This window comes from Miscanthus floridulus, chromosome 14 (assembly GCF_019320115.1).
Source record: "Miscanthus floridulus cultivar M001 chromosome 14, ASM1932011v1, whole genome shotgun sequence".
In the NCBI taxonomy this organism is placed as follows: Eukaryota; Viridiplantae; Streptophyta; class Magnoliopsida; order Poales; family Poaceae; genus Miscanthus; species Miscanthus floridulus.
The window spans coordinates 14,488,226-14,510,872 of record NC_089593.1 but is presented as its reverse complement, the minus strand read 5'-3'; the positions used below and the strand labels follow the sequence as shown (position 1 = coordinate 14,510,872).

At 49.7% G+C, this 22,647-nt stretch overlaps 1 protein-coding gene across 2 annotated transcripts; it reads right to left on the bottom strand.

The window, feature by feature from the left end:
* Positions 1 to 2,618: 2,618 nt before the first annotated feature.
* On the bottom strand, positions 2,619 to 5,769 carry LOC136504353 (heavy metal-associated isoprenylated plant protein 32-like). Of its 2 annotated transcripts, none has more exons than XM_066499250.1 (4): positions 5,660 to 5,769; positions 5,151 to 5,209; positions 4,885 to 4,960; positions 2,619 to 4,674 (listed from the first exon to the last, which is right to left on the bottom strand). In XM_066499250.1, the coding sequence occupies exons 2-4, from the start codon at positions 5,184 to 5,186 to the stop codon at positions 3,167 to 3,169; spliced, it is 1,620 nt and encodes a 539-aa protein (XP_066355347.1). In that variant the 5' UTR covers positions 5,187 to 5,209; positions 5,660 to 5,769; the 3' UTR covers positions 2,619 to 3,166. The 2 variants fall into 2 exon arrangements, with proteins under 2 accessions (XP_066355347.1, XP_066355348.1); XM_066499251.1 differs by having other exon boundaries at positions 5,157 to 5,209.
* Between the last annotated feature and the right edge of the window lie 16,878 nt (positions 5,770 to 22,647).

The window sequence follows — 22,647 nt, the reverse complement described above, 5'->3', positions numbered from 1 at the left end:
TCCAAACAGATGTGTTTGGAGATTGCCAGTTCTGAGCTCTGAATATCTACATCCAAATGGGCTATAACTGTTTTTTATGTGTTTTGACCATGTTACTGTTTATCATGTCATGTCGTTTAATCTAACTAGTATGCTAGGCCTGCATATGCTAGTATTTAAATCATCATGATTTATGCTCTGGTTTTAATCTTAAAATTGACTATTTTTCCAATACATCCTGCTAAAAGTCATGTTTAACCTGTCACTAATTAGTACTAAGATACTGCGCAAGTCGAGACTCTATCTGCACTCTGTAGGTCAGGGGTGTGCTGTGCATGTGAGTGTGGGTTTGTTTGTGCTCTTTTTGTACAATAAAAAAGTTTTTTTACCGGGGGTAGTTAGGACTTCCCGTCAATTATCAATGTGAAATTAGTATTACTATGAAATTCATTCAGTACTGACGACTGATGAGGTGGCGCTCTACTGCAGGTGCATGGACGCAGGCAGGGAAAAGCAAGGCCAGCCATGGCCCATACTACCCGCATACTACTAGCACAGTGCACGGCCAAATCAAACTGCGGCAGCCGGCTGCGCTTGCCACTGCAGCACCCACACTTCAATCACGTGGACCCACCAGCTCCTCCGGCTCCACACAACCATAACCATCCATCCATCATCGTGATTGCTCCCCCCTCCATTGCGACCGCAATTATCATCATCGCCACCATTGTTCGTTCCTGTTTTTTTAAAAAAAAAAATCGTTCGTTCTTTTCGCCACATTTTTTCTGCTCAAACAATCAATCGCCTTGCACAAAGGAGGAGACGCAGTGATTATGTTTGTTACTAGGCATGTTTGCATGAACAATTTGTTACCAGACATGTTTGCATGAACAATGGATCACAGCTAATCCTGCCCTCAAGCGAGCCACTCTAAGCACGCATAGTAGGTGGAGGAGAGAAAAGAGTAGAGCCATCCTGATTTCAAAACGAGCCACTCCAATAAGTATAGTAATGGTCCTGCCCTCGAGCGAGCCACTCTAAGCAAGCATAGTAATATGTTGTTTGTGGACTATATCCTAAGGTGAAGGGAAGAAAAAGAGTAGCCATCCTGCTTTCAAACGAGCCACTCCAAGAAAGTATAGTAATGGTCCTGCCCTCGAGCAAGCCACTATATAAGCAAGCATAGTAATAGGTTGTTGGTGGACTATGTCCTAAGGTGGAGGAGAGAAAAAGAGTAGCCATCCTGCTTTCAAACGAGCCACTCCAAGAAAGTACAGTAATGGTCCTGCCCTCAAGCGAGCCACTCTAAGCAAGCATAGTAATTGTTGGACAATATCTTAAGGTAGAGGAGAGAAAAAGAGTAATGAGCCATCCTGCTTTCAAACAAGCCACTCCAAGAAAGTATAGTAATGGTCCTACCCTCAAGTGAGCCATGGTCCTGCCGTCAAGCGAGCCACTCTAAGCAAGCATAATAATAGGTTGATGGACTACATCCTAAGGTGGAGGAGAGAAAAGAGTAGAGAGCCATCCTGCTTTCGAGCGCCACTCCAAGAAAGTATAGTAATGTTCCTGCCCTCAAGCGAGCCACTTTAAGCTTTCAAGCAAGCCACTCCAAGAAAGTATAGTAATGGTCCTGCCTCCTGCCCTCAAGCGAGCCACTCCAAGAAAGTATAGTAATAGTCCTGCCCTCAAGCGAGGTGGAGGAGAGAAAACAGTAGCGAGATATCCTGCTTTCAAACGAGCCACTCCTCCAAGAAAGTATAATAATGGTCCTGCCCTCAAGCGAGCCACTCTAAGCTTTCAAGCGAGCCACTCCAAGAAAGTATAGTAATGGTCTTGCCCTCAAGCGAGCTACTCTAAGCAAGCATAGTAGGTTGTTGGTGGACTATATCCTAAGGTGGAGGAGAGAAAAGAGTAGTGAGCCATCTTGCTTTCAAACGAGGCGCTCCAAGCACTCCAAGCAAGTATAGTAATGGTTTGTTGGTAGACTATATCCTAAGGTGGATTAGAGAAAAGAGAAGCGAGCCATCTTCCCTCAAGAGCCACTCAGCCACCCTGTGCTCAAGCGAGCCACTCCAAGCAAGTATAGCAATGGGTTGTTAGTGGACATATCCTAAGGTGGAGGATAGAAAAGAGAAGCGAGAGATAAAAGAGAAGCGAGATGTAAGTTTACAACGCTTATACACGAGATCAAGAAATTTTACAAGAGAAACAAGTAGTCCATAAATAAGTTAAGTAAAATATGAGTGGAGTAATAAATTAGCTGAGTTGAATAGATTGTAAGGATGTTGTATTACTAGTCTTAGCTCTCATTTATCACTCTTCTCTCACCCACGTACCTGACTCTCCACTATCTTCTCACACACTCTGCAATGAGATAGATATAGTTCGGCAGGAGTGACTTTTTCGTCAAACTTTAGCACTTTTTAGTTCAGTCCCCGTTTCCTATTTACCACTAGTTGGAGTTCGTGGCTTCACTAACAATTAGTCCTTTTAGCTCATCTGTTTGAATTCTAAATTAGTTAACTAGTTTGTCTCGCGTGAAGTCTTCATCTAACTAAAATTTAGATGACGAAAGTTTTAGACAAATTTAGATGACTTAAGTTTTAGACAATCAGCATGCAGGAAGCCATAAAAGATGAGGACACCAGAGTTAACATTCCATTCCACTAGGGACAGACACGGCACTCGAAAGCACATTGAGATTGACATTAACCTTGTTTTTCTACCATGCCACCTCCGTACCATATCACATTGTGGAGCAAGAAGGGAAGCCATGAGAGCCACCTTCTTGAGATACTACTATAAAAACCCATGAACAACCACCACATCATCATGTCTTATGACCACCATTATTGATAATTACTGCTATACCTACCTTCGCCTTCAAGGAAGTTGCTTTTTTTCTTCACTTTGTCCAAAGAAAGAAAAGGTGAAAAATAAGCTAGAAAAGAAAAGATAAAAAAAATACTAGTAGTAGTGGAGTGAAAAAAAGAGAGGGGGCCTTTCTAGCTACTGCTGCTACTAGTTTCTCATGTCATGTCTCATGTATACTGAGATCCAATCCAGGGACTGCCCTTGTTTCAACCATGGTGACGCTGACCCATGATCGATCACCTTCTGACCTCACCTCTGTGGCTCTCTCCATCCTCCGGAAGAATGGCAGGCAGGAGAAAAAGCTACATGATCACATCACCGTGCAGCTGTTGGGGTTCTCGTCGCTGAACATGTTGTCGTGCGGGTGCCGCTGCGGCATCGAGTGGTAGTAGTACGGCGGCGGCGGCGGGTACTGCATCGCCGGCCGGCCGTACCCGTACCCATAACCCATCGCCGGGTACCCGCCGGGGCCGCCGCCGTGACCATTCATCTGCTGCTGTTGCTGCATCATCGCCATGTACTGCTGCTGCTGCGCCTGCGCCAGGGCCATGGGGTTCCCGGTCGCCTGCATCATCTCCGGCGGCCCGGACGCCATGCCACTGCCACCGGCTTGGTAGAACCCAGCAGCTCCAGGCATGCCGCCGCCGGCTGGCATGCCATGGACGGCACCGCCACCGCCAGGCTGCATCATCTGCATGCCATTGCCACCCCCACCCATGTGCTGGTGGTGCGGGTGGTGGTGGCCCATCGGCGTGCCGCCCATCTGGCCCATGGCCTGCCCCATGCCACCGGGGAAACCGACGCCGCCCATCATGTTCGACGGCCTCATCATCATGCCGGGGCCCGGTTGCTGCTGCTGCTGATGCTGCGGCGGCGGTGGCATTGCCATGCCGCCCATCATCGGGGCGCCGGCACCGGCAGGCTGCCCACCGCCGCCTCCCTTCTTGCCCTGCTGACCCTGATGGTTCCCGTTCCCGCCACCCTTGCCGTTCTGCAGCGCCTGCGAGCCGCCACCGTTCTTCCCGCCTCCCTGGTTCTGCTTCCCGCCCGAGTCCTTCTTGCCGCCGCCGCCGTTGTGCGCGTTGCCCTTCACCTGCACGGGGATCTCGTTCCCACCGCCGCCGCCCTTCTTGCCACCCTTCTTGTCGCCCCCGGCGGCGGCCGGCGGCATGGCCACGGGCTTCATCGTCATCTTGGGGTCGCCGTACAGGTCGTCGTCGTCGAAGCCGTCGTCCTCGAAATCGTACTCGTCGTCGAAGTCGTCGAACTCGTCGTCGAACTCGCTGCCGTCGTCCCCGAACTCGTCCTCCTCGGGGTAGCTGAACTTGACGGCGTTGTTGTCCTTGGCCGCCGCCGCCGGCGGAGGCGCGGGCGCGGCCGCCGGGAACGGCGGCATCTTGCCGCTGCCCATGCCCATGAGGAACTCGGGAGGCAGCTTCATGCCCTTCATCTGCATCAGCTGCTGCATCTGCTGTGGCGTCGGCTGCGGCAGCATCATCTTCGCGTCTTTCCCGCCCGCACCACCGCCGCCACCGCCACCACCCTTGGGCTGCTGGCCCTTGCCGCCGCCGCCGCCGCCACCCTTGGGCTGCTGGTGCTGGCCCTTGCCACCGCCGCCGCCGCCGTCCTTGGGCTGCTTGTCCTTGCCACCGCCGCCAAGCTGCAGCTTCTGGAGCTGGCTCACCACGCCAGGCTTGGCGCCCCACAGCTGCGCCGGCTTGCCGGCCTTGTTTAGCTTCTTGATGACGGTGGCCGGATCCATGAGGCCGGATACCGTCACCTTCCCCTGCTCCGCATCTATGCTGCTCTGGTACACACCTGCAGATCAGCCCAGCACTTTTCATTTCTCTTACTCTACTTAAGAGATACTAGGGAAAAAATGAGCTTTTTTTAGAATAGAACAAGAACAGACACTGGCGAGCAAAGCTGAACAGACACTGACGAGCAGCGAGCACAACTGCACAAGGGAACAGAACAGGAAACAAAAGAAATGAAGCAATTTGGCTTAGAAAAATGTTTCTTCGTTACCATCAATCTTGTGGAGGATCTTCTTGACCTTCTTCTCGCACCCATCGCAGTGAATATTCACTTTCAGCACGCACGTCTGGGAACCAACCAACCAACAGAAGGAAAACAGAATGTTCAGAGAACTGAACAGCAGGAGACATGACACGCAAACAGTGTGTGTGTGATGAAAATCGCAGCAGACACAGGAAACGACATGAACATGGAAGATGTGTTCCTGTGTGCGCGTGGTAGTTGAGTCGGCAAGAAGCAAAGCAGAGCAAACTCACTCTTACCTGCACCTTGAGCACGTCCTCCTTGCTCATCTTTGAGCTGGCCACCTCAGATGCTGCAGCCAGCAAACAGCAAACGCACAACAAGAGGCATCCAGGAAACACTCAAATCAGGGAGAGAGGAACAAGAACAAGAACAGCAGCATCCAGGAAACATTTCCCATGCGTCTCTGAGAAGACAGCTCTCATTCAGTGTGCGTGTGTGTGTGTGTGTGTGTGTGTGTGTGTGTGAGAGAGAGAGAGAGAGAGAGAGAGGAAGAAGAGGAGGCTTTGCAATAAAATACTGTCCCTTCACACACACTCACACTCAGAGAAGAATGAATATAGAGAGAGAGAGAAAGAAAGACGGTATTTTTGCAAGGCTCATGAAGCGCCTGCCTGCGGTGTGGTCCAAAGGAGGAAGAAAGAAAGAAAGACGGTAGACAGGAGGAAGAAGAGACTCGCTTTCGCCTCCAACTCAACTCAACTCTATCTACAACAAAGCTAAGCACATGGATGGTGCTTACCAAGCTTTTATTTGCTTGAGAGAGCGAGAGATGGATCGCCTGCCTTTGGAAGGAAGCCTTTGCTTGCTCTGCTTCTTCAGCGGCAGCTTGTGAATAAGGGTTGGTTGGTGCTTGTGCAAAAGACTGGGCAGCGAAAGAGGCCGGAGGGAATTTAAATAGAGTGGCCTTGTCAGCAAGTACAGGGAGAGAACAGGAGAGGTCTGTTGTGGAGCGAGCCTGACTGAGCATGCATGTGAGTGAGGTACATACTGAGATACTCCCAGTACTGCTCAGGTAGGAGTACGTATCATACTCCAGTAGAGAATACACTTCGAGATGTCGTTATACTAAATACTAGTAGTAGTAGTAGAGTCTACGGTGAGAGACCGATCACCGATGTTGTGCTGCATGAGCGGGGGCCCCGGTGAGCAGAGGCAGCAGCACTGAATCAGGCAGGGGCAGGCAGACGCCATGTGAGCCTTGTCTCCCGGCCGTCCTCCTCCTCGAATTCCTAGCTGCTGGCTGCTGGCTGCTCCGCTGCTGGCTGCTGGCTGCTGGCTGCTGGCGGATACCTGCTCCTCTCCAGTCTCTGCACTGTATCCGCCAGCAAAAAAGTTCCATGCTTTCCCACGAGCACACAGGGGGGAGGCCGAGCAGAGCACCGAGCGCGCACGGCAATGCCAAGGTTTCTGTTCCTAACGGCCGGGCGCCGTCATACTGTAGACATGGGTGTGTCATCTTCTCCTCTCCGCCCAAAGGTTCAGTTCAGTTCAGCTTTCTTTCCCTCCAACCACATGAATGAAGAACGAAGCACAGCTGCACAGCACAAGTGAATGGTGATCAATCAGTTTACTACCCTCCACACTGATCGATAAAGGGGGAGGCAAAGCAAGGATAGATACATGATGCTTCCAGTTTTGGGGCCGTTCGGCTGGTGAAAAAATTGAACTGTTTACGATTGAAAGTTACTGTTTATGGCTGATTTCCTCTCACAAATTATTTCAGATTCCTTCAAAGTCCTCCAGCAGGAGCAGAGTACAGTGGTCTTTCTTGGGGTTGTTTCCCTCTACAAGCTTCAGATTTTGCGTAGCAAAACGTTTCATAATCAGCATCTTTCTGCTCACCTTTCTGCGGCGCCATGGCATAGCAATGGCAGGCACAACCTAACATTCTACGTGAACAGCACACGAATACGGGCATGGTAAAAACTGTGCTGCTAGAGCGTGCGATCCATCCATGAACGAACGAACGATGCAGAGCATGTTCCTCTCCGGTCTCCACTCTCCACTGTCCCCTGTCTTAGATCCAATTTGGTATAACTTTTCTGGAAAGTCTTTTAGAGAGAAGCTGCAGTTAAAAACTCAAAATAAACAGGTACTACCAACTTCTTCCTTTTAGTAGAAAGGGAGGTGGTGGACATAGACACGAACAGAATAGGCTCCATAAAATGCTCATGGTTTGACTGTTGGTTTCAGTTTGTTTTGGTCACAGGCAGCATATAAGTGGACGTGGCAAACACACAGCCGTGCATGTGTTAGACTGATGCACGGTCGTCTTCAACCTTGTGCGCCCTTCTTTCTGCGCCCTCCTCCCCTTTCTTCCTCCTCGCCGGCAGCCACGCTCTACTCCTCACCCTCACCCCTGCTGCTGCTCCTCCCCGTCGTCACGGGCGCCTTAGGGTTTCGCCGCAGCTCCGCCATGGCCATGGAGCTCCCTCGCCCCGAACTGGCTCAGCCGCCTCCACCATCGCCAGGGCCCCTAAACCGGCATCCAGCCATCCCCACCATCTGGTCGGCCTTCCTCAGAATTGGGGAAGATGAGGAAGAGAGAGACAGAGAGAGAAGCTCACAAGAACCCTAACTCACAGATTCTGGAAGAGGAGGACGACGTACCTTGCCGACACCGCCGATGCCGGATCCGCCCGAAGCCACGTCATCCATGGCCGCCGGAGCTGGATCCATCTGAAGCCGCATCATCCATGGTGCGGTGGGACGCAGGCGCGGCCACTGGGGAGAGAGAGAGAGGCACAGGCGCATGCAAGTGAGGGAGAGGAGCTGGGCATGTGGACGTGCGGGACGTTGAACGCCCGCACACCGGTAACAAATAATGTCGGGTACCATAAAAAGGGGTTCCCTAAGCAAAAACCGAAAAAATCGCTTAGACCTTGTAAATATCGAAGCCAAAAGACAACCACCGGCAAACCCCCACCTTATCCGAGGCCCGGCTGGACCACCCGACCCACCTCGAACAATATCCGGGCTCACCCGAAGCGGGCTCGACCCAGAATGAAACCGCGCCACAAGGCCTCGGACGAGGTATCGAGGCCCCGCGCCACGAGGCCTCGGACAGACGAGGTACCGGTTTTCCGACTCGCCCGAGGCCCCGCACCACAAGGCCTCGGACGAGGTACCGATTCTCCGACTCGCCCGAGGCCCCGCGCCACGAGGCCTCGGACGAGCACCCAGTTACCGACTCGCTCGAGGCCGGCTCGGCATCAACCCCGTCACCGTCGCCTTGACCGACTTCTCTGACAGGACGCCATGTCCAACTAACGCGTCCAACCACTCCCGCGACGTCAGTCGAACGACGGCACGATATAGCGGAGTGGCCGACGAGACGGGAGCCACATCGACGCCATGCCGTCCAGGACAGGACATGGCAGGGGTTACAGGCCGCTATGCTCGGCACTGTGCCCACGGCTGACACCCGTGCTGCACTGTGCTGCCTAACCCCTGCTCCAAGGACAGCGCGGCGTGGAAAGGCAAGTCCGGGTCCCTGTAGCCTCGCAATCGACGTACAAGACCAGCTGCACCCTCCGAGCCTCGGCTATCTGCTTCCGGGCTCCTGTAGCCTCGGGACTCGCGTCCGCCGAGTCCCCCACAATGGTTCAGCCTCTGCATCGACTGGGCCTCGACTCTCTACGTTGTCAGCACTCTGGGACCGGCACGTCGTCCGCAGTACGCGCCATGCCCTGCATCAAGCTGCAGGAGCTCCCACGTCGTGCATAGGGCCAAGCTCCTGTGGCCTTAGAATCAGCGCACCCGCGCCGTCGCATCTACCCAGCCTCGGCTCTCCGCGCCGGTCAAACATACAGTGACCAGCACGCCTCCAACAGAAGAAGGCGCGCATGCCACCACAGGAGCTCCCACGTCGCACAGGATCAGACGTGACCGACGCGTCGCTCCAGTGCACCGAGGACAAGACCGCTCCATCGACCACGTCGCCACAGTGACGAGCTACAGGGCTCGGACATACCGCCTCTGCTCACAAAACGCCACCTAGCAAATACCTATACCGCCCTTGTGCCTCCCTTCGACTATAAAAGAGAGTGACCAGGGCCGCTTCTAAGGAGAGATCAAAGACACACGTGCAAGCAACGCACAACGCTCTGTAACACACACGCTCCCTCACTGCAAGAGATCAACATCTCAAGCAATCCACGCCACTCTACGTAGAGACCTGGGACTAGCTCCCTCTCTCGCTCAGCTTGTAAGCCCCTACTACAAGCACCTCGGTGCAAGGAATACAAGATCGCTCTCTCAGACTAGACGTAGGGCACCTATTGCCTGAACCAGTATAAACCTTGTGTCTCTTTGTATCACCATCTGGGATTAGGGGCACGCAGTACACTTTCACTATTTGGTTGAGGACCCACTGGACCCAAAACACCGACAAATACAATAAGATGCAATACAAGTCCATAATATCTCTCTATGCACTATCGTAACGATGAGTTTTTCACGGTTTAAATACTAGGGTTATTTGGATCCATGCCATTGTAATTCCGTACTTCTCAGATATGCCACTACTATTCACCTATTTGGAAACTTGTCATTATAATTGTCTTGCTACCTGATTCATGCCATTTTCTACGCCTGAAACGGCACTGAACCCACTTGCAGATCGTTGTATTTTTGTATAGCCCAAAATACCCTTCTGACTACCCTCTCTCTACTCAATGACATACGGGCCCACGCAGTCATCCCGTTCCTCTCACATTCCCACAATTCCTTCGGCCGCACAGAATAGGCACCGTCACCAGCCACCCCCCTCCATGGAGGCGTCGTAGCGCGCGAGGGCGCCTTGGTGGATCTCAGCATCACGGTCGTCGGCATGGGTGCGGTCCGCCACCTGTCTCTTCGGAGCAGCGCACCATGCCCGAGCAAGCCGCTCGACTCCGTGCAACCTGCGTGCACGATGGCGTGGAGCACGTCCAAGTGGCCATCTACGCGCTACCGTGCAACCGGGGGTCCTGGGCAAGGCCACTGGCGGCGGTGACAGCAACTCCGACACGTGGAAGCATATCCCCTCCGATCTCCCAAATCCGCAGGGCTCAGTTGTTCGATCCGGCTTCATGAGCGGATGCAAGGGCCTTGGCCGCCGCCGTTGACTCCACGGCCACTGCCGCCTACACCTCGTCATCCTTGTACAGTCCATGCTCCACCGTCCTTACATAGGCCATGCCTCGCCGTCGACCACACGAGCGCCTAGAGCCGCCACCGCTCGGCCTTCACCTGCGTAGATCAAGCTCTAGGATACGGCTGAGCCATCCCTGGCCTCGTCGGCGAGCGTGGTAGGGAGCGCAACGCGAGCTCCACTCTGGCCGCTTCGAGCTATCACACACGGCGGAGGGGATGCGAGGAGCAAGGGGATGACTGCGTGGGCCCACATGTCATTGAGTAAAGAGAAGGCAGTCTTAGGGGTATTTTGGGCTATACGAAAATACAACGATCTCAAAGTGGGCTTAGGCCTTATTTAGATTGAAACTTTTTTCAACATGATGAATAGTACCACTTTCGTCTTATTTGGCAAATATTGTCCAATCGTGGACCAACTAGGCTCAAAAGATTCATCTCGTGATTTCCAACTAAACTGTGTAATTAGTTTTTTTTTTTACCTACATTTAATACTCCATGCAAACGGCTAAAAATTGATGTGATGGAGAGAGAGTGAAAAAACTTGGAACTTTGATGGAATCTAAACAAGGCCTTAGTGCCGTTTCAGGCGTAGAAAATGGCATGAATTAGGTATGGAGACGATTATAATGATAAGTTTCAAAAAAGGTGAAGGAGTAATGACATCTTAGAAAGTACGAAAATTGCAACGACACTAATGCCGCTACTATTGCTCTACTCCATCTGTCTACCAGAGAGCGCAGAGTAACAAATAAATAGACACAGAGAAAACCAAGTACCACGAGTAGTAATTGAGTGTGGTGTCAGGGTTATTAGGCCCTGTTTAGTTTTCAAAATTTTTTGCCTCCTACAGTAAAAGAGCATGTTTGGATACATGCATGGAGTACTAAATGTAGACGAAAAAAAGCTAATTGCACAGTTCTCGGCAAAAATCGCGAGACGAATCTTTTAAACCTAATTAGTCCATGAAAAGCCGTAAATGCTACAGTAACCCCACATGTGCTAATGACCGATTAATTAGTATTATTAGATTCGTCTCGCCGTTTCCTGGTGGGTTCTGTAATTTGTTTTTTTATTAGTATCCAAAAACCTCTCCGGACATCCTTCCGACATATTCAATGTGACACCTAGAAATTTTTAGCTTCCCAACTAAACACGTACTTAGCCAGCAGCAGCGAATATCGCTATACTCCTACAGGAGTAGGAGTACTCCTACATGTCAGCATCTTTTCTTTTCCTTGTTACAGTTTGAGTAGGGTCGTGTACCGGTTGTCCGGAGAGATTCTTCCGGTCCACTGGGCAGCCGCCATGGATGTGTGCGTGACTGCATGTGAGGTATCCAATGGTGCGGCTAAAAGGGCGTCAGTGACGACAATGCGAGTTCAGAATCCATACGTACGCGCCATAAATTGGCTGGATGCGTCACTTCACAGCCCCCAGGTGGGCCGGGGCGTACTTGAGGCCCATCGGTGCATGTATAGGAACCAAATTAGCTGCTAGGTACTCTCTTCGTCCCAAATTAACTGTAGTTTTGGGTTCAAACTCGACATTATTTGGCATGGCTTCAAACGGCTCTCTTCGTCCCAAATTAACTGTAGTTTTGGGTTCAAACTCGACATTATTTGGCATGGCTTCAAACGGCTCTCCAGGTTGTTACTGTGGTGCCATTTGAATCGATCTTTAAGGGATTCTGAAAATCTAGATAAAAAGAATCCCAACAGTTTTATTGGATTTCGAGATTCTAAAAATCTGAGTTGAAATTCCTCTAAAATCTACTCTCTCCCCCCCCCCTAAATATCTATCCTTTTCGCTTCTCCATAAACAACTTTGACTGAATATATATTAAAAAAATATTAATATTTATGGTACATAATTAATATCATTGGAAAGATATTTGAATCTAGTTTTTTAATAAATTTATTTTGGAGATACAAATGTTGCACGCATTTTCTACAAATCGAGTCAAACTTATGGCACGCACACCAACAATGACAGTTATTTAGGGACGGAGGGAGTATGTCGTTTGGATGAGATATCAGGATTGTGAAATTATTTCTATCCAGATTCTTAGAATCCGAAGGATTCAAATGGGGCCTATACTGCAGGAAGGAGCTGAAGCTAAAAAAGCTAGTTAAAAATAATGGGCTCCTAGTTTGTTTTGAATAGAAGGGGATAACAACTTCTTGCTACAATGTACGAAGAAGTTAGCGACGTCCAGCTCTACCAAATAGGACCTTAATTCATTTTGGAAAAAAAAAATCTAGTCAAAACTAGAGTAGTCACCATGGCCGTACTCTTACCCAGTTATTACTCATCCAGTCATCCTTATATCATCTTAGAGTAGTCCTAACCAAAAGCCATCTCTTAGTTTATGGGTAATGACTATCCTTAGGCTAGTCCCACTAGGTAGTAACGTACTCATTAATTAGATGCCACGTGTGACTTTTCGCTGACATGCGACGTAATATTCAAAGTTAGATTGAAAACCGTACACAATAATTGGACCCATTGTCATAGATAGAACATACACAATACTTACTTGTTTAGAGGCTCCTGAAGAACAACACCATAGTACTATGCATTGGCATCGTAATTGTTATGACAAAGTTGGAACCAGTAACATGATACATGCACTAGGAATAATCTGATCTTCCATCCATGGCTAGTTTGACCGCCATCATCGCCGCCTAGTTGAAGCGACAAGCGACCCTTGAACCTGGGCCAATCATGCTTTATATAGAACTCATAGAGGGTCTGTTTGTTTGTGTTTATTCAACAAGCTTGGCTAGCAGAACAAAGGCTAGTTAGTCTAAACCAGCATAAGGCAATGCAAGATATGTTGTTTTGTTTATCTGTAGTACCTAAGCCTAGCTAACAAAAATCTTGTTTGATTTTCTATATGGGCTTGGTAGAATTACTTATCTTTTATGAGGGTGATCTTTAGCTCCATCACCTCCCACCCCCATCGTCGTCTCCCTCGTGCTCACCTTCCTGCAGCTTTGCTACTCCTTCCTTGCTTCTCTGGTAGGGCACTTGCGTGTAGGGGGCATGGTGGAGCACGCGTGGACCCGGAGACAAGTGCGTGGACGAGTACCGACCATGAACCACACGTGGACGACCAGCCAAACATCAAGAGGCTGCATTTGTACCCTTAAGATACCCATCCAAACAACCCCCCGTATTTATACGCCTCATCGATGCCAGTTGTTTCTAACTCCTTATGCTAACACAATGATTTCACTTGCGTTTAATTATCGCACTCGCACTTGATGCACCATACTCGCTCGTATATGACATTATGTCAATTTAATTTTACGCCACTGTATTTGTGCAGAGAGTAGGGGGATATTTGGTTATGGGCCACGCTGCGCCACGACTGAGTTGAGGCGAGTTGTAGCGGCGGCGCCGAAAAACTTCGCCACAGAGTGTGGAGGTAAATGAGTGTGATGTCCTCGTGGTTGTTGTCTTGGTCTACGTATAAACCAGACAGGAGGCTTAGGACGTTGAGGCGAGTTCTGGCCGCGATCCAAACATCAGATACCTTAGATGTCTCTGGGTACTCCAGTGCTACTACGTCGTACTAGCTACATGTTTGGATGGTTTTGATGAGCACGCAAGGCAACTTTTATTCTATAGCCTCTTCGGCTAGTGCTGATACGATCGTAGATTATTACTGCTGGCTGGTTTTATGTGAGAGAAAAATACTGTTCTGACTAGAAATTTACGATCATTTATGATGAACTATATTTTGTTCATGTATTATGTACTGTAAGTACCGTAGTACTACTATGCTGGCGTGCAGGGATTTTGAGAGAAGCACGAGACGTTTGGACAGGAAGATTCTCTGGCTAGGCTAGGAGGCCCAAAGGCGCGGACACAGGCAAGCATAAGCACGGCGGCATGGTGATGTGAGCACGCACTGACTCTGCACTGCACTTGATTGATAGTAGGAGTAGCCATCCTTTTGGCGTGGCAGCAGCCTGTCAAGATGCTGCTGCTGCTGGAGCAATGCCCAACCGGCGCCCCGACCGAGGTCTCCCGGAGGTCAAAAAGGAGGGCTGGGCTGATGGGCCACCCACGATCCTGGGTACGGAAATCCAGGGAACCCATATTCTTCGGCCTCGTTTGACGTTCGTCCTTGTCCCCCCGCTCACCTCACTTTTTCCAACCACTGTTTGCAAGTTCACGTCGATGATGCCTCGGTGGTCGTGGTGGACCGTTTATTTATTCTCTTGTCACTGTTTATTCCTCCTACTCCGTGTCTGTCACTGTTTCACGTGATGGGTCAAAGTCAAACTCAAACTGGACAGAATCTTCGGTTTGTCAAACTGTCCTGACACACAGAGATACGTACACGAGCTCCTACGTAGGAGTACGCACTGTGCAAGTGTGCATGCTTTACGTTTGGGAGCGTGCAAATACTCTACTTTGATTCCTAGAAAGAAAAATAACACACCGCTCAAGTGCAAACTCATATTCCCTCCGTTCCAAACTAGTACACTGTTAACCTACACGACCGCTCGGTCCAGCTACGCCCTGAGTAAACGCCGCGCGTTGGCCCGTTGCATCCGTTTAATCGGCCGTTTATCCCGTCTACTCATGACTATTGGTCCGAATAAATAGCAAATATAAGATATGCATGTATGTCAAAATTTAAACTTGGTTATTTTTTTTTACTAACAATTAGCCTAATTGTATAAAAGTCTGTATTACAAAAGTAGTTATATTAGATTTCCATTTAGAAATACTTTCTAATAATCGAACTTTTGTTACTATAAATTATATATTATAAATAGGTCAAATATGTTTTTTTATCTTTGTTGTTAAAGTATCTCCCAATGGGAAAAAATCCTACTTGGTTGATGATAATACTTTAACGTAGCATGAGTGTGGCGTTCGATTTGTTTCCAGTGCTTTTTGTACACCTAATTATATTTGTAGTAAAGTTAGACACCAATCAAATTACTCCCTCCTTTCCATATTAGCTGATGTTTTAGAAACTCTCACGATAAACAATGCTGAGCCAAAAGACCAAAATACCTCTCTCAAGGAGTATAGAAATGGAGATGTATTGGAAAAAGATAAAATGTATTGGGAAAAGAAAAAAAAATGTTGAGAAGATCAATTATTTTGTGAACAAATTTGAATGTTATAAGATCATCTATTTTGGGACGGAGAGAGTAGACCAACTAATGGACGTGTTGGGATCACTTAAAATCGGACTTGTAAGGGCTTGTTTGGTTGCGCCCCAGATAGCCTTGTCAGGCACTGGCGCGCTGTGCTCGCTCGCAGTTGTCCGATTTCAGACGCCTAGGGTGAAGATTGCTACCTACTCCCTCCGTCCCATTGAGTTTGTCGCTCGAGAATCGGGATTGTGAGGGGGGCACGGTTTTCCAACGACAAACTCAATGGGACGGAGGGAGTAGTCACTATGCTACTTGGAAGGCTGCAAACCAAACACACCTTAAATGCTTCTTCCAGGCACCACATATTGAAATCAATGAAAAACAAGAATCTCCACCCATTGGCCTTACGATGAACCCTTTGGGACAATAGAATATAGCTGAGGAGGAGGACAAACTAGGATTGCTTACCAACGAGGAAGATTCAATTTGGGATCTAGTCTAATTCAGCCTCCTCACCGCGGATCCAAGCATTAGTCGTGCGATGAATCTAGCGGAGAGAGGGTCACTGGAGGCGGGCATGGGTGATGGATATGGGGAGCGTCAAGCGGGGAGGAGGATCACTAGCGTTGGTATATGAGGCTAATGCACCGGCATCAGTGGAGGAGGTGGCCGCTCATCATCATGCAGGCGTGATTCGGGCTGAGACAAGGAGGAATTGCGTGGAGACAAGATGGTGGTTATATAGACATCGACCGTTGTCTCGGTCTAACGACTTTGAGTGTGGGTTTGATTATTGATAGAACCAGAAGGACTCATTAAGATTCAGATTTTTCGGTTGGATTTTGGACTAACTACGGTTTTAGATAAAGTAGACCTTTTTGTTTAACTAAGGTTTAACAAAAGGATTTGCTTTTTCTCACTTTGCCAGCTATTTGAATGTGGTTTTCCTACTTCGCTATTGGAAGGATCAAGATGCCCAAGACAGTGGGTGAATTAGGCTAATCTAAAAAATTTCGCAACAAATAAAGCTTATCGCTTAGCCCATTTCACCCCTAGTGCCTAAAGTGTTTTATGTCCTATGCACAAAGTTTTGCACCCTAGGTTCCAACCCTATTCTATCATGGCAATTTTAGGAATGTAAAAACATAAATATAAATTGCATTAAAGTAAAGGAGAAGGGTTAGGAACAAGATGATGTTTTTTGGGGGGTATTGGAGAATTAGCACTCCCCACTAGTCCTCGTTGGAGCTCCTGTGCAAGGGAGTGTCGGTCTCCCTTGATCCGCGTAAGGATCAAGTGCTCTCTACGGGTTGATTCTTCACCATTCTAGCATGGTGAATCACCCACAACCGTTTACACCATGAGTTAGGCCTCTCACAATCACCACCGAGAGATCACCAAGATCCTAATGGTCGCCAAGCCGTCTAGGTGATGCTGATCACCAAGAGTAACAAGCACAAACTCTCACTTGACCCAAACAAGCCTAATGAGGAAGGTGGATGCACAGTTGCTACTCCCTATGCACTAACGAGGTCCTTAATCTTGTGATTATCAAATCTCAATCACCCACTAAGCATGAACTCCCCTTGGTCTCCAATGTATGCTATTAGCTAAAACAAATGGCAAGAGAGATTCTTTGGACGAGTTGGATGGGTATAAATACCCTCCTAACGACTAAACTAGCTGTTATAAATGCACTACATTGAATGGAGGATCACCGGACCGTCCGATGTCTTGCATCGGACCAATGCTCACGGTCTCTCTGAGTGCCATCAGACCGGGAGCCAATGGTCCGATGCACCTTTGTAGCTCGGTCCAATGCCTTGTAGACCAAACCCTTGGTGTACAATCCCTACAACACATGGTCCGATGGACCCTTAGGCTAGGGTCAAATGCCCTCAAACCCTAGCTGTGCTTTGCCAGCATGCAACGGACCACAACCTTTGGTCTAATGGCTCCTTGAGCTAGGGTTCGATGCCCCATTTCACCCTTCATTCACTTCCAATTCCAACTTATTTGTGAATGGGGTTAATTTCAAATGATCTTTGGGCCTTCTCAAAGCTACCTCGTGCTAAGTTTGACAAGTGGGCACCACACCTAAATTATTAGATTTACCTAGTTAGGTCAAGATACTAGTTCATATCTCCCTTTATAGTATGGCCAAAGGAAAAAACATTGTCCTAAACTACCCTAAGTGTCTCCCAACTCCAATTGACACTTAGAACTAGTCTGTCCTGAAAGGATCAAGATGCCCAAGAGGGGGGGGGGGTGAATTGGGCTAATTCTAAATTTTCTTGCAATAATCAAATCCTACGGATAGCCCAATTAACCCCTTGCGCCTAGAAAAGTGTTTATATCAAACTAATGCACAACAACCTCTCAACCTAAGTTCCAAACTTACTCTAGCAAGCAATTCTTATGGAAGTAAAAACAAGTATTGAATTGCTCAAGGTAAATGCTCAAAGTAAGTGCTCAAAGTAAATAGAGAGAGAAAGGAACACGGCGATGTTTTGCCGAGGTATCGGAGAGTCGCCACTCCCCACTAGTCCTCGTTGGAGCACCCGCGCAAGGGTGTAGCTCCCCCTTGATCCGCGCAAGGATCAAGTGCTCTCTACGGGTTGATTCTTTGACACTCCGTCGCGGCGAATCACCCAAAGCCGCTCACAACTTGAGTTGGGTCACCCACAAGCTCCGCCGGGTGAACACCAAACTACCAATCACCACCAAGCCGTCTAGGTGATGGCGATCACCAAGAGTAACAAGCATGAACTCTCACTTGACCACGCGAAGCCTAATGAGAAGATGGATGCACACTTTGCTACTCTTGATTTGCTAGTGAGGCTACTCTCTTGGATTCTCAAATCACAAACACCTCACTAGGACCTTGCTCTTCTTGGCACTCACAAACGTGTTTCTCAGCTGTTGGAATGAGCAAAAGATGCTCCACTCACGAGTGGAGCTTCTATTTATAAGCCAGCCTGAAAAACGAACCGTTATGAGCCTCTGCGGGATGACCGGACGCTCCGGTCAGTTCAACCCATGAACCAGTTTTCAAGTGATGACCGGACGCTGTTAGGATCCGGTCAGTACCGACCGGATGCGTCCGGTCGCTCTTGGATGCTTACTGTAAACGACCGGACGCTGGATACTCAGGGTCCGGTCATACTGACCGGACGCGTCCGGTCACTCTTTCCCAAGTCTAGACCCTTACTGGAGTCGACCGGACGCTGGCCCTCAGCGTCCGGTCACATGACCTCCCAGCGTCCGGTCACACCAGACTTGATCTTCATGGTCAAATGAATTGACCGAACCCTGCGGCCAGCATTCGGTCGCACCGGAGCCAGCGTCCGGTCAGTGTTTGACCCTCCATTCACTTCCAACTTCCGAACATATGTGAATGAAGTTTGCTCCAAAAGATCTTAGGCATTCATAGGAGCTACCTAGAGCTAGTTTTAACAAGTGTGCACCACACCTAACTCACTAGACTTAACTAGGTCAAGCTACCCGTTCATACCCCCCTTCATAGTACGGCCAAAGGAAAAAACAAAGTCCTAAACTACTCTAAGTGTCTCTCCAACTCTAATTGACACTTAGAACTAGTTATCTTTAACCTTGTCGTCCAACCTTTGAAAACCGAAACGATTTCCATCGTAGGGGCATGACAACCTCGATTGCCCAATCGATCTCCATTACCATGACCTAACTTAATTGTCTCTGCAAAACACACGTTAGTCATAGTAATCTTGTACTGACATTAATCACCGAAATCCAAATAGGGGCCTAGATGCTTTCAATCTCCCCCTTTTTGGTGATTGATGACAATACCACCTCGAGTATGTTATGGAGTGAGGTTTTTGACAGGCTTGGTTCATATAAGCTTTTGTCAATAAGAACAAAAGAGTTAGTCACGCTTATATGACCCAAGCCAACACAATGTACTCAAAGAATATGAATTAAGCACGAGTACAAATAACAAAGCTCATTTGCTTCGAAGTGTAAACGCGGAAGCAAAAACAAATGAGCATTACACAGGTGATATGACATATAGATAAAGCAAAGTAGAAGTCACACATGTCAAATATCACAACCACGTAGATAGCACTATCACATATAAATAAAAGTATGCATGAAAGTAAACACACGAATGCATAAGTAATTGTGTATCACACAAATAAAACTCCAAATGTATATAATAAGCTAATACTAGATAACTAGCTCCCCCTAAAACTCGCTCCCCCTAAGTCTACATACTCAAACCCTCTCCCCCTTTGGCGTCAAACACCAAAACCTAGGGGTCGGACGGCGGGGCTGCAGCGGACGAGTCGGGCGCTGAAGTACGTGGAGCAAGATGGAACTGGGTGCCATCATCATCTGACCCTGAGCTCTAAACTGACTGACCCTCTGAAGCAGGAAGTGTCGCTGAAGCGGTCTGGGTCTGAGCTGGTGCTGCCTGTGAAGCTGCAAGTATGTCTGTCGTAGGATCTGACGAGGCAACAGACGAGGGGAGCCTCTGAGTAGTCATGATAGCTGGAGCGGCTGTAGATGGACCGGCAGTATGCATGTGAGGCGGAGTAGGCATGCCGGTCAACTCACTGAATGATGCTCCAAGACTCCTGGAGACTGATGACTCAGGCACGAATAGTGAGGACGTCTGCTCTGGTGAGAAACCCGTGTGATAAGGAGTGAACTACGGGGCTACACCAGGTGAGGCTAACCACTGGGACACCTGTATAGGAGGTGAAGGAAACTGAGCTGGAGGCTGTCCCTGACTCTGAAGCCCGATGGGCTGTACTGCTGGAGTCGTCGAAGTGGTAGGAGGCTGTGCAAGCTGGGGCGAAGTCTATGGCAGTGGGATTCCAATGGCTGTCACTACATGCTGCATGAATCCCATGAGCTGCTGCTGCATAAGTAACTGCTGGTGCTGAAGGAGCTGCTGCTGCCACTGAAACTCATCCTGACGAGCCTAAAACTGTGCGAAGCTTGTAGCTGTCTCCTATGCCTGTCGTGTCTGATCCTGCTGCATCCGCTCAAGAATAGCAATGAGAGCGGGGTCTGTCTGTGGAGCAGGTGGAGCAGAACTGGAGCTACCTGCCTCTGCATCGTGTCTGCGTGGAGGCATCTGAGGTATAGGCTGATAGTCGTCGTTGGAGCTGTCACTGTACTCACTCACCTCCTGCTGTGCCTCTAGCTCCTCCTCCTCAGTGGCTGCAATCCCTCTGATGATCTCATCCTGCTAAGCTGCGGACTCTAGCATGTCGGGACGACGGCTAGGCTATCTAGGTGCCGGAGGAGTGGCGTGTCTGATCCTCTGTGACAGGTTGTAAGCTGGGAACTCTGTAGTGGCACCTGTATACTCATCCATCATGCCAGGTGGCTTATCAATCACAACTCTGCGGATGAGGAACATGATCCAGTGAGCATAGGGAAGCTGCCTGCGACCCTTGAATCCCTCAGCTATAGTATCCTCCATCTCTGAAAGAAGGAGGTCCCAGATGTCAAACACTGTCATCTGCATGATGGCATTGAGAAGCCAGAGCTGTAAGCGAGTCAGGCCCTCCCTGTATCCCAACCTGGGAAGCAATGTCCTCCTGATGATGGCCTCTAGTATCCTCGCTGTAGGAGTCAAGTCACTGGGGTTCCTGCTCGACCCCTCACCAAAAGGCTCCTTGAAGTAATGCCGCACTAAATCTATAGGGGGCACCTGCCCTCCATGAGGACGCCTGGGAGGCCCCTGCTGTCCATAGCAAACCTCATGCATCTTTACAGGCTGCTCCTGTAGTCTCAGTATCTCCCTGGCTCTGCCACTAGTCACTCTGTAGTCTTTGCCGTTGAAGGCAAAGTGAATGAATCGGTGATGAGGATCGATGTAGAGCGAGGCATAAAACTAACGGACCCAAGAAGGTACATATATCCCTGTCCGTCCAATCAGATCTGATAGTCCTGGCAAATATGACAAGTATTGCCGAATGCCCTCTCTAGCTGCTGCCACAATGGACTCTTTCTGACAGACCCTCTGTGATCTGAACACTGCCCCACTGTTAAGATATGCATTGTAGAAATCCTCCTGCAGTGGCGTGTAGAACCCCTCAGCTGCTCTCTCATCCCTCCTCGGGGGAAACCAAACCTCAAACTCAACAAACCGCAGCTGCTGAACCTGCCTGGCTATAGCGGCCCTCAGGTCGAGGTGAACTACTGGAGGTGGACCCTGTGGTCTGGGCAGAGGGCGTGAACCCCTGTGCTGTGTAGCTGGCCGCGGTGGAACTGCAGCACTGGTACGACTCGAGCGGCGTAGCTGAGGTGCCGGCTCGGTCTCCTGACTCTCCTGAGTCTCCTGGGCTAGCTGAGGCTCTGCTGATGGGGGCTGCTGCTGTGCTGACGGACCCTCCTCAATGGCAACCCGTCGTCCTACAAGCGTGGCAGTCCCAGCTGGACTACCGTGACGACGCTCAACCTCCTCAATCGCAGCTCTGACTGCGGGTGAAACTGGCTGATCTGTAATGAAAACTCCGCTGCGGGTGCCACCTCTCTCGGCACGCTCTGCGGCCTCTGCAACAGCTGCTGCTCTCGCTGTCTCTGCGTCGGGGTACTTCCGCTTCTTGGATGTTACCTGCTTGGTTGACTTGCCTTTAGATCCGGCTGGCTGGCGAGGCGGGGGCCTCCGATCATCATCACTTGGGCCACCACCAACATTCTTGGTGCGAGCCATCTGAACTGACAAGATGGTGAACTGTCGCTGATGAAGATCAACTGTCAAACTGCCGCTTTCGAGGCTTGGCCTTGATCCTTACTCGCGAGCTTGGCTCCGAGTTAACTGCCAACTGCCAGACGAAACACAACGGAACTGACTCGCTGCACGAAAGAATAGATGGATATACAAATAAATACCATATATCTAATAGATGCGAAATCCTAATAGAGAAAGCAATGTAGATGCGAAATTGAATCGAGTGGCTTTCTACCTGACGATCAGCGAACCGAGAAGAGATAAGATATCACGCGGGGGATCCTCGGAACCGGGCTAGGGTTAGGTCAAACGCCCTGAATGCAATTTGGAATCAGTGCATTTAGAATTGATCTAGGTCACAATTGGAGATCAAGATTGAAACGCAAAAACTCGCCTTACCAAACAATGGGAGGATAGAGCAAGAGCACTTGGCGAAGATTTGTAGCCTTGGCAACGGTGGAACGACGAGCTTGGGCGTGAGGAGGCCGGCGAGGAGCGGAGCAGGCATGGTGGCGCGTGGGACGGCGGTGCTCCGAGATGACTGGCGCGGGGCTCGGTGGCGCGCTAGGCCGGGGCGCGAGGCTCGGCTGCGGGCTCGGGGAGGCTGCGGCGGCGCGGCTAGGCAGGGGCACGGAGGCGCGGGCGCGAGGTGAGGCGCGAGAAGGCGGCGGCGCAACCGTGCGGCGGCTACTTGGGCTAGGGCACGGCGGCGGCTTGGGTTAGGTCAAGGAAGAAGAAAGGTTC

Excerpts from the sequence above, each read along its gene's own strand:
- LOC136504353 (XM_066499250.1), bottom strand. The coding sequence starts at position 5,186 with ATGAGCAAGGAGGACGTGCTCAAGGTGCAGGTAAGA. Across the intron at positions 4,961-5,150 it reads TGCTCAAGGTGCAGGTAAGA|ACGTGCGTGCTGAAAGTGAA; the intron begins GTGAGTTTGCTC and ends GTTGGTTCCCAG. Across the intron at positions 4,675-4,884 it reads GATCCTCCACAAGATTGATG|GTGTGTACCAGAGCAGCATA; the intron begins GTAACGAAGAAA and ends GCTGATCTGCAG.